The sequence below is a fragment of the Condylura cristata genome, unplaced genomic scaffold (assembly GCF_000260355.1).
Source record: "Condylura cristata isolate star-nosed mole 26May11 unplaced genomic scaffold, ConCri1.0 scaffold00003, whole genome shotgun sequence".
Lineage (NCBI taxonomy): Eukaryota > Metazoa > Chordata > Mammalia > Eulipotyphla > Talpidae > Condylura > Condylura cristata.
The window spans coordinates 41,951,944-41,964,112 of NW_004567104.1; the positions used below are offsets into that span (position 1 = coordinate 41,951,944).

Here is a 12,169-nt window from a genome sequence, read left to right on the forward strand (position 1 = left end):
GAATGTTGGGCCATGTACGTTAATGATCTGTAAAGATGAAAGAAATAAGAATTATAAAACCTACATTTGAAACCAGTTGTGCTATTTTAATTGCTGTTTGATTCTGAGTGTTACCTATAAAGCAGTGATCATGATAGTTGTCTTGTGGGTTGTAACTCTGATGAGAAAATAGATCTAATTTATAAATTATAGGTTATACAAATGTTATTTGTGACTAGTTCTTTTTTAGCTTCTGTTTTTCATTGTTAAATTTCCCTACACAAAATATTTCCTTGGCTGACCGATCTGTCTCCTGTAGGTGGGCTCTCTTGAGGCACTTGATATAGTTTGTGCCCACAACATAGTCTGAATATTGATTTGAGGGTTAGCAAATTGGAAATTTATGCTGCCCAGAACAATAATGGGAATATGAGTCATTTTACGATTGCTATTTACTTTTATTTTGCAGTTATTTATGAGAGACTTTATAAACACATACCAAAAAAAAATGGTACTGGTCGGGAAGGTAGTAAAGATATGAATTCATACTCTTAGCTTGACTCGTTTTACCTAATTTGGATATGAAGCAAGGCCAGAGAAAGCATAAGAGAGTCTCCATTCTCATTCTTCACAATTACTTTCTAGAGTGAATCTCATGCATGGCAAATTCCATTTTGGTATATGCTTCTCGGCTGCCATGAGAAAATTCAGATGATGCCAAGAGCTGTCAGATGATAAGATTCTGGAACTGCATGGCAAGGTGGTTAAATTAGGTTAAAGGAAACCAAGTATATAGCCAAGGATAGAATTGGACCTACTGTCATATATCCATACACTGATTTTAATGATGCATACCTGAAACAATGCAATATTACTTCAAATTATGAAAATAATGTATTTTTTAAAATCTTCAACACCATCAAGGACAAGAAGATTTTGGAACTGGTTCATTGTTGAACACAAAAGTATATCCTTCTGGATGCTATGTGGGGATGGATAGTTCCTGCCACAAAATGCTGAAGATTTAATTGCTGAAGATTTTATTGGCTGTGACCTGGGAAAATGTCAGAGCAATGGGAGACCCCCTTATAAATATACTTCCAGCCATTTGGAAAAGGTATTTGTAGAAATGTCTACAATGATAGTGGAGTTGGCTGGTTATTGGTAAGCTAGATTAACATGCATCAAATGGTATAGTGAGACTCTATGGGCCACTAACAAGCATTAATAGACTTAGTATGAGAGGAGCCCATATCTCCTGATGCTACAAGAATAGACACAACTCAATAGCAAAGAGAAGCTCTACTAGCTAAAGCTGTGGAGTTAGTTTTTAGCGAAGATTTCCGTTATGCTAAGGCAGCAGCCTGGCTGGGAAGTTCAGAACTTTGAACTATCTAGTGAGGACATGAAAATGGATAGCCCTCTGTAGTGTCTATGGGTATTTAGAACTTAGAGATTTTTTTTTCTTTGAAGAATGTCATTGAGATTTTTATGGGGATGGAACTTAGAGATTTTTTTAAAAATTAAAAATTAAAAAAAAAAAGATAGTGGTAGTTTCTTAGTAAGAGCTAGCACCATATCTGTATGTAAAGCTGCTTGCTGCACAAGCCCCACCTCCCAGACAAAAGGTGACACCCCCTCAAAAATGCCCTCAACTTCTTTCCAACTGTTAGGTCAATAACTTAAATTGCAGCATAAACCAGCTGGGGAATTAATACTTGGCAAGCGAGGAAATTGAATATACACCAAAGAGCCCAAAGAAGTGCAGACATTATCTAGCATGTACTGGCAGGAGTTAGGGGAGTAATCCTTTGATTAGATTTTGAGAGCACTGGATCAAAAGGGCAGGAATACCACGCTGGAAAAGCAAGACCTCATTGTCTTGGGCATTGTCTTCTTACACAAGATTTAACCTCGCAAGGATCCCAGTAGATAACAAAATTTCACTTCTAGCATGATTGTTAGAGGCTTGGGGGAAGCAACATACAGCATCGAGCAAAGTAAGGAAGCGCCTGCTGCCTTGACAGAAAGTAGAGAGGGGAATAAAAAGGCTGATAAAGTGGACCTGCAGGGACAGATTTGTTGTGTGAGGTCAGGCACCTACCTGGAGGAAATTTCCAAAGAGGGCTCTGGAGATCCAAAGAAAGCTAATTAGTTAGGTCCACACCCAGTAAGATGGAGTGCTTTTTTGGCTGATCTCCTCAGGCTGGAAACATTCTTGACTGGATTTCCGGGAGCAGAATCTCCTCCTGGAAGGGAGGGGCTAGAATCCCAACCCTATCTGAGCCATTTGGTTGAATCTGGATTTAGCCCACCCTTTTATACTCAGATGTTGAAGATTACTCTGAGGGCTTGAGAAGTAAGATTCCTAGCCCCTGACATCTGATTCTAGAGCTCTGAGGTAGAGCCTCAATTTATTTTCTGACCAGCTCGTCAGTAAACTGAAGCTGAGATCTTGCCAAACAGACTTTTAGTGTATAATATTACTAATTAATCTGCCCTAGCATCCTTGAATCTTGAAGCTGATGGACCCAGTTCATTTTCTGAGGGCAGAGAAAGCCCACGGTTAGCACTGGATGGCAGGACTGCCATATAGTTTCTTTGTGACATTTTCCTTCAGAACATCTGAGTCCTTGGAGTGAGCTAGGAAAACACCTATGACTTCTTCTAACTTCATCACTGGTCACATTTGACTCCCGTTATGCTCCAGCAATCCCCAGGTGCTTGCAGTTCCTTCTGTGTTCATTAGTCTAATTAGTCTTGCTCCTCCTGTTCTAGTGGCCATTCCTTCCCTTCTATTACAGACTTAACATTTGTGTTTAGAGCTAGATCCAGGAGAAATGCATTATTCAACCCCTACCCATAAATCTAATTTAACAGTAACTGATACAACCCTGGCATAAAACATGATAAAATACCTTTGATCTCTTTTGATTCTATCCATAACATTTAAGCCAGCACCAATATTGTTCAAGAATTATTTAGTAATATTGTTTACTCAATACTAACTTGTCATTTCCAGTTTTATCATAAAGATATGAAGAAAATTATCTTTCTTAAGAAAAAAAAGTGGGCCTCCCTGGTGGGGCTATGAAACTATCAACTTCTTTGCACTATGAAGCTATCAGCAGCCACTGCAGCACAAGCTTGGTACCTGGCCAGGGAGCTGACCACGTGGTGCAGCAGACCTCTCCTGACTTTCCTCTGCTTCCTTCAGCAGTGTATGCTTCCTTCAGCAGTATATTTCAGTCAGTGCATCTATTCTACTCCCCACTCTGTCTCTGATGAGTCCTCTCACCACTCCCCACCACCACACACACACCCTGTATCTCTGGCCTGTATCCTAGCTCTTGTATACATAAATAAAAAAAAAAATCTTTAAAAAAGAAGTATTAGGTTTTACAGAGATGCCACAAAGGAGGAAAGATTCTTCACCCTTGGCTTTGTGAACTGGGCAGTGGTGCCTGTAGCCTGTCACCAGGCACTAGGAAATGTGACAGAGCCTATGAGTTTTGAAACTATGGAGGTCGCAGTGGTAAATTTTCAAAAAACTTGTCAAAGAGGATGTCTGTGGGAAAAAAAAACAAACCTGCTAAGCGAATAATTGCATATAAAGAAATAGCTGCCAATTAATCCTCAAGTCTTTATGTTGTTGTGTTGAAAAATTCTTCATTGTGTCGAGTGTTGCATGCAACATTTTAAAGGGAAAATGGAGAATTGATCAGGAAGACATAAAGCAAATAATGCAAATTTCTATTTTATATGACCGTGACCATCTCACAATAAATTACATAGAAAAATAAAAACAAAATCGAACAATTAGAAGTGATAATTCAAGTATTAAATTCTCATTTAATGGACTAGACAGAACATAAAACTGATAAAATTATCACCCTGACAGGTAAGGGAGGGGAAAAGAGGAGGGAGGAAAACAGGTCCTCTGGGAAACAGGAAGTAGAAAGAGGCATTTGCTTATAAAAGGAGAAATCAGGCTTGATCTCTCTGGGTAAAAAGAGTAAACGGCAGATATCCTAAAGGTCATAGGCTTTGCCTTTCTCTTGAGTGTTCCTGAAGATGGCATGTTCAAATTACAAAAGCATGGAGAAGGTAAGTTTATTTGAATAGAATTATTTTCTCAGATTCACTTTTCTTGTTTCCCTTTGCCATGAATCTTAATTTCTTGATTCTATCTTTGGAATTGTCTTCTCTTTGCAGATAAATTACTATTTTTCCTTCAGGTGATTGTGTTTCTGTACATACTTGGGTAAGAATATAACAGAGAAGGAAAGATTTCAGGTCCTAGTTCAATGCACTAGGAAATTTTTTCTTTTGGTAGAAAGACAAGACATGCAACATAAAAACAGTCGAGTTATTCAGGTTTAAAGAAAAGTAGAAAAGCTAGGTTAGAAAGGAAACCATCAATTTATTTCTTTAGTAAGAAATAACCTATTCCCAAAGGCTTGGTATCAAATGGATTTCTGATTAGGTTTGGTTAGTCCTGGACTGTGAAAAAAGTAAATTGATAAATTCTCATAGGTATTTACAGGGGCTGTTATAGCAGGGCTAGAGACCCGAATTGGTCAATATTATGAATATGATTATGGGTAAGTCATACAGCTGTTTTGAGCTGGGTTTATGGCCACGATAGAATAAAATTCCCTCCCCTTGAAGGAAATGCTTTTCTCTTTGAAACTGACCAGTGAATGTGTGTGGCAGAACTTTGGAAAAGGTGGTATACAAATGCAAAATCCTTATATACAAGGTAAAAGAGTTTGTGAGCAAGGGAAGTCAATGAAAGGATTTAAATTAGGGGGGAGGGCTTGGCTACTTCTAATCTTGAAAGACTATTACTATGGGGCGGGAATGGGTTTATTCACCCTAAAAGTTTGAGAGGAAAAGCTGACAGGAGAAATTTACTTGAGGACATGGTGCTGTATAGCTACATTGCCATTGATCATTTAATTCCTGAAACTAATTTTCTTATTTTGTAAAATATGAAAGCTAATAAATTACCACAAGTATGCTAAAAGGATTAAATGGGAACTACCCAAGGTAGCTAGTACAGCCTGCAAGTGTTTTGTACAAAAATTAGTAAATGTTAACTTCTTCCTACTGATCCACTTAACTTTTCAGTCACTAGATCATTAAAAAAGCATTGACTACTAACTCCATACTGGGCACTGGTGTTACTGTGATTGTAATGGAGAGGAACACTTTACTACTTCAAGTCTTGGGGCTGATAGCAGACCTGCATTGTTAGATCTTAGAGCAGGAATCTTGAGCTGGAGAGGCAGGCAGGGCTCCTTCAGCAAGATAAAGGTTACTCAGAATTTTATCTCTAATTTGAATAACAATGATGAAAGGCTGGTGTTTAAACAAGCAAACGAGAACAATCTGCCTGCAACATGGTCAAAATAGGTTTTTTGAGGAAACAGTTTACTATATTAGCCAGTGAGTTAGCTGATGAGAGCTTGAACTGGGTAATGGATGGACACCTGAAGGCAGCAATACAATCCATACAGATTTAGGAGGTAAAATGAAAGCATTTTGCTTTTTAGCTGGTGGAGAAGGAGGAACATGAGGGAATGGCTCCCCAAATCCAAGCCCTGCTCTTCTATTTTTTTTAATCACCCACTTGTGAGCAAGTCAGTGGTTTGTTGATGAATGAGAATCAGTGATTGACACTCCCTTTCCAGAATTTTTTGGAGGAAGAACTAGATGAGGAGAGTGTGATTCTCACACTGGAGCCCGTGAAGGAAATTACTGTAGAACATCAAGTGGAGCCAAGTGTTTCTTCAACCACAGATGTCAAGCCTCGGACAAGCAAAGGTATGAGGAGAGGGATTGTTCATTTATTTTGCCAGTCCAACTCTGGGGAAGCCCAGGAAAGAATATTTTCCTCCCTATTTTCTGAGTTGACATCTCACCTTGAATTTGAATCTCATGCCAGGTAGAGGAGATTCCTTATTCCTATAATTCTCAATTGCTAAACATAGAGCATACATTGCTTTCAAGACACAAAATAGAATAGTGGAGTTGAGTTAATAGGAGTTCAAATTTCCAACCCAACAAGCTCAACCTCCCTTTCTGTTAAAGGAGGTTAACACATACTTCAACACATACTTTAAGTATTTTGTCTTGTGAAGACTGAATACTTTTCTCCAGGTTTATTGAAGTCTAATTGCCATATAACGCTGTAATTTTAAGCGGCACATTGTAATGATTTGTTATACCTAGGTGTTGCAAAATGGTTACTTATAATAAGGTTAACAGATGCATCTCCTCATGCAGTAACCTCCCACCCCTGCCCGGGTAAGAGAATTTGAGATTTAACTTCCTTAGTGACTTTTAAGCTAAAAACTGTAAATAATAGTATTTATAAGCAGCGTGCTATATATTAGATTCCTAGAACTTAAAATTCTTCCTCCAACAGAAAATGTGTGACCTTTGACCAACACCTTTCCATATCCTCCCCCAACATGCCCCTGCCCTGCCACCCCATCAGCCATCACACTGTTTCTACAAAATTTTAGATTCCACATACATTATTTGCAAGACTAATTTTGAGAAACATCTAGTATTTTGTTGGGTGAGTTATTATTGACCAACTGCCATGACCTTTTGGATCTGTTGTCCTTCCTATAAAGCCATCAAGTATTTTTAGAATGATTTTATTTTGGGGGGCCAATATGAAGACTTACCAATAAACTAGATGTTCACAGGTTAGAGCTAAGCAAAGAGGTGAGAGCTGAAGAGAAAAATGGGGTGTGCTGACATGTTGGTTGTGGTGATTTCTGTAGAAATTACTAAATTTTGTGATCTAAAATCTTGGTGTTTTAGAGGAGCAATTCAACATAATCTTTTATGCAGTTGTTGATGGCCACAAAAGCATAACTGTGCTATGTGATTTAAAAATAATTTAAAAATTATAATAGTTTATTTTTATATATTTTTGTGCATTTTCCCATCTCAGTTGCAATCCCCTTGGTTTTCCATCACCAAATCACCCATGTGCCATCACCATAGCCCAGTGCATTTCCCTCCCCCCACTGTTTTTGATCCCATTTCCCACTCTACCCCCATATCTGGTATATAGCTGTTTGCCATTATAAAAAATAATTTAAAAAAAATTTTATTTTTTTATGAATACAAGAACTGGGATGTAGACCAGAGGTGTGGGGTGGGGGGTGGGGGTTGTCTGTGAGAGAACTCACTAGTGATGGAGTGGGGAGTAGAACAGGCAGATCTACTGAAATATACTGCTGAGGGGAGCAGCTGGGGAGACTGGAGAGGTCTGCTGTGCTATGTGGGTCAGCAAACTGCCAGGGATCAAACTTGTTGCAGTAGCTGAAGCTAGCTTGATAGTACCCAGACTAAACCCCCTGTGCTACCAAGGAGGTCCTGAAAAAAGGAATTCTAATTTTAAAAATTTTGAATTCGGAAAAGTGGGTTTGTGTCCCATCTGTCATTTAAAAGTCAGGTGAACTTGGGAAAATTCCTTTAATTCCTGAATCCATTGTTTTATTTGTAATATGAGGGGAAATATTTTATATATGTGTGTGTGTGTGTGTGTGTGTGTGTGTGTGCATAGGTTGTGAGAAAATAAGTGAGAACTTTGTGCAATTATAAAGAATCTTACAGATATTATAGAATTACAACTTGAATTCCATTCTTTTCTCTGTTCATCTTCTTCAAATAAATAATTCTAAGCTTTAGCAGTCCCTGCCATGCCTGCCATTTTGCCTCCGATCCATAAAGTGCATCGGGATACTCTGCGGATCTGGTGCCAGCAATGTCATTTGAGTACTAGTGGCCAGGTAAGCATGTTGACGGGGATCTCTGCTTTTTGGAGCAAGTAAAAGAAACTTCGTTGACTTCTGATTTTTTATTTCTATTCTTAATTTCCTTAGAAAATAAAGGTTTATCAGAGACTCCAAAAACATGTTTACTTTGAAAGTAAGGAGGTGAGTGAAAAATGGGATGGTATGAAGAGAGTTCTGACTGTGAATTATCCCTCCCCTAAACCTCTCACGTCTTCCAATAATGCTGTACTTGTAAGTTTCTTAAATAAGACTTGACATTTGGGGGTGAATAATTTTTTCTTTGTTCAGGGGTCAGCTGCTATATCTTAGGATGTCAAATAACTTACCTTCCAGATGTCAGTAGAAATTAGAACTTCTATGCCCTTCTCCAGTTTCACAAACATTTCTCCCAGTTACAAGCCACTGCTCTTAGGAAACTAACATTCCTATGCCCTGTCCATACTAACACATATGGGTCAGTGTATAAAGAGTGATCAAATTGACAAAAGCATTCAAAAACTATTCTCTCATTTGCAGGATATTCCTGAAACACCCCGGGAGGCCAGATTGCGGTTATCACCAAGGAAAAACAAAGAGAAGACCAAGAGAGGAAATATTCAGAAAAGTCATAGCATGAGTGCGAGTGAGAGAGAACCAGAGATAAATATAGTTGAAGTGATCACTCCAGCCCAGGAAGCCATGTTGGCATCATGGGCAAGAATTGCCTCAAGAGCCTCTCGACCTAAAATTGAGAATTCAAGTCGTATTCCTACTTATGCTGAAACCTTTCTGCCTCAAGCTTCTGGTAAGGCCAACCTTGAAGAGTGAGTACCATTCCAGAGAAAGAAGGTTGCCTTTTATTAGTACAAACTGAAAGGTAATGAAAGAGAGTTAGTTAAAAAATTTTAGACTGGATATTAGGCTCATATAGGGGTTTATCTTTTTTTTTTTTTTAAAGATTTATTTCTTTGTGCATACAGAGCTGGGGTACAGGCCAGAGGCTCAGGGGCTGCGAGAGGCTTCACCAGAGACAGAGTGGGGAACAGAAAAGACAGATCAATGAAGTAAACTGCTGAGGGGAGCAGTGGGCAGGTCAGGAGAGGTCGGCTGCCCATGCGGTCACCTCCGGGGCAGGCGGGAATCGAACTCATGCGGAAGTGGCTTTAGCTTCTTAGTGTTGTGCTTTAACCCGCTGCGCCACCAGGGAGGGCCGGGGGTGTTTATCTTCTTATAGCCACTTTTACCTGGATGAGTCACTATAATAATGTAGGTATTTGAATGGTGAACCTTTCTCATCACTAAGCTGAATTCCAAGTAGAGAAGAAAGCATATTTTGGTAATATGGGTGGGGTTAGCCCAAGTTCTTCCCCTTTACACACTCCTTCCTTGAGGCATTCATAACATAGTAAACAAGAATGTAAGAGTTAGACTGAGGTGCCTTGGTCCAAATCATTGTTTTAATACTTCTAGGTTTTGTGTCATTACTATGCTACATACCTTAAGCCCTGAAACCCTGGTTTACCAAATGAAGATTACAACTATCTTATTTCATAGAATGCTTGTGAGATTAATGATACAATTTGGGAGCCCTCCCTGGTGGCACAAGGGGTTAAAGTGCAGCACTTAAAAACACTGTTGCCTGTTTTGTTTTCTTGTTTTATTTTGTTTTTATAGGCAAGGTAGTGGTTAGCTACATGGGCAATGAGTTAGAATATCTTGATTCTGTGAAATTATGATAATATTCTTTAGAACAAGTGATTTAATACATGTAAACAGCCTAGTGAAATCCTGGCTTTTTTTGGTTGTTTTTAATTTTTTAAATTTATTTGCATACAGAACTGGGGTACAGACCAGAGATACAGGGGGTGAGAGGATTCACCAGAGACAGAGTGGGGAGCATAACAGGCAGATTGATGAAGTATACTGATGAGGAGAGCAGCAGTCAGGCCAGGAGAGGTCCATTACACAGTGTGGATCACCTCCCTGGGCCAGGGATAGAACTCCTGCTGCAGTGGCTGCAGTGGTTTCATAGTGCTGTGCTTTAACCCATTGTGCCACCAGGGAGAGCTGGAAATCCTGGCATTCTAATGCCAATTGATTATCCATCATGCTATATAATTTGTAAAGTTATAGTGTCGTTGATTTATATTTTTGTTCTCATTCGGTTAATTTATCAACAGAATATAAGAATAAAAAAGAGTAACTTATTTAGTTTGATCTATTATTTATTTACTGTTTATACTGACTTCTTTTCCTCCTTAGGTGTTAGGTGGTGTGTTGTCCATGGAAGACCTCTTTCTGCAGAAACAAATGGTTGGGTTCGCCTTCAATTCCATGCAGGTCACACATGGGTGCCTAACAGTTCCAGGAGGATGATCTCTCTCTTCCTGTTGCCAGCCTGCACTTTCTCAACCCCAGACCTAGAAGACAACATGTTATGCCCTGAATGTGTTAAGAGGTAATCTTTAAGGATCTTCTAAACAGTACAAAGAATAATAGATTCCTAGATATTTTTTTGGAATAACTTAAAGCAGAGGGTAAACATACTATGGTTTTTAAAAGTTTTATTGAATATTGGCTATGTTTTCAGGTACAAGGCAATTTAATTTGGCATTACAGATGGTTTTCAGGGGTACAGTATTATAATTTGTCATTTATATACTCGTATGCTATATTATAATCACCATCAAAAGTCTAGTTTCCATTCACCATATAATTGACCCCATTGACTTAATTATTCACCTCCTATTTCTAAGAGTTCATTGAGCCTTTTTTTTTTATTTCTTTATCCTTACTTGAGTGAAATTATTTAATATTTGTCTGACTTAGTTCACTTAACAAAATATCCTCTAGGTCCATCCATTTTGTTGTAAATAACAAAATTTCATCTTTTCATTTTTAATAGCTGAGTAGTATTCCATTGGATAGATACACCATATATTTTTTTTTTACACCATATATTTTTAATTTATTTCCCTATCAATACATTTGAGTTTTTGCCAGCCCTTGACTATTATAAATAATGCTACAGTAAGTCTTAGGGGGAATATATACAAATGTACTTTGAATTGTTGTTTTTATATTTGGGGGTAAATACCCACAAGTGGAATAACTGGATCATATGATATTTCTATTCTTAATAGTTTTAAAGTCTTAATTTATTTATTTATGCATTTAAGAACTGGGGTATAGGCCAGAGGTACAGAGGAGTGGAACATTCACCATTGACAGAGTGGGGAACAGAATAGGCAGATCTACTGAAATATATTGCTGAGTGGAGCAGCAGATGAGACAGGAAATGTCTGCTGTGCCATGTATTTCACCTCATTGGCCAGGGATTAAACTTGTGCTGCCGTGGCTGTGGATAGCTTCATAGCACTGCAACTTAACCCTTTGCACATTAGGCAGGCCCTTTATTACACACACAAAAAACATTTTTACCCGTTATCCTGTGTGCTTAGGAGCACCAGAAGTAGATTTCTTATTTTATTAGCCATTTTTTGAGGGATGAATGATTTGTCTTATTCTAGCAATTTTCTAATAGTCTTCTCTAACTTGCTTTGTAGGAATAAGAAGATGATGAGAAGATTGTTTGCAAAGAGAAGGAGAAGTAAGTTGGTTTGAACACACCGACACCATTCTCTCAGTTGGGCCATGACTTAATAAATAATACATGGCAGAGAGTCCACAGCTAAGTTGACCTAATCTCAATGAGTAGAATTTTGTCCTAGTCATCTTCAGTGTTTCCTGATGCCTTGGGTTTTGGATATCAATGCCTGGATTCTTTACTTGAGGTTTGTTAAATTTCTGCAACTACTGCATCAAGCAAAAAACTATTAGAATACAATTTGGCTTTGTTTAATTAATGGAGTTTATTATTTCTAGCAGTTTTCGGTTTTCAGAAAAATTTAGCAGAAAATACAGATTCCCATTTCCACTCCTTATCTCCACTGTTACTCCTACTATCAATATTCTGCATGAGAATGATACATTTGTTGAACTTAAATTGACTCAGTATCACCCACAGTCCATAGTTTCTATGTTAGGTTCATTCATTCTTCGTTTTGTACATTCTGTGGGTTTTGACAACTATTTAATTACATATATCCACCACTAGAGTATCATACAAAGGAGATTTATGGCCTTAAAATAAAATTTCCCATGCTCCACCAATCCAACTCTCCTTTTACCTTAATCCTTATCAATCACTAACTTTTTATTGTCACTATAGCTTTGTCTTTTCCAAATGTCATTAGTTGAAATCATAGAGTATGTAATAATTCCAGACTGGTTTCTTTCATAAAATGCATTTAACTTACCTTTCTGTCTTTCATTGTTTAGTAGCTAATTTTTAGCACTGATAATGTTACATTGCCTTGTTATGGCAC

The 12,169-nt window shown here is 38.1% G+C and overlaps 1 protein-coding gene across 1 annotated transcript; it reads left to right on the top strand.

Moving 5' to 3' along the window:
- Positions 1-4,009: 4,009 nt before the first annotated feature.
- Positions 4,010-11,506, top strand: DPPA2 (developmental pluripotency associated 2). Its single transcript, XM_012731797.1, has 7 exons — positions 4,010-4,086; positions 5,676-5,808; positions 7,690-7,796; positions 7,890-7,943; positions 8,319-8,586; positions 10,044-10,239; positions 11,348-11,506. The coding sequence occupies exons 1-7, from the start codon at positions 4,054-4,056 to the stop codon at positions 11,403-11,405; spliced, it is 849 nt and encodes a 282-aa protein (XP_012587251.1). The 5' UTR covers positions 4,010-4,053; the 3' UTR covers positions 11,406-11,506.
- Positions 11,507-12,169: the final 663 nt, after the last annotated feature.

Excerpts from the sequence above, each read along its gene's own strand:
- DPPA2 (XM_012731797.1), top strand. The coding sequence starts at position 4,054 with ATGGCATGTTCAAATTACAAAAGCATGGAGAAG. Across the intron at positions 7,797-7,889 it reads ATTTGAGTACTAGTGGCCAG|AAAATAAAGGTTTATCAGAG; the intron begins GTAAGCATGTTG and ends TAATTTCCTTAG. Across the intron at positions 7,944-8,318 it reads TTTACTTTGAAAGTAAGGAG|GATATTCCTGAAACACCCCG; the intron begins GTGAGTGAAAAA and ends TCTCATTTGCAG.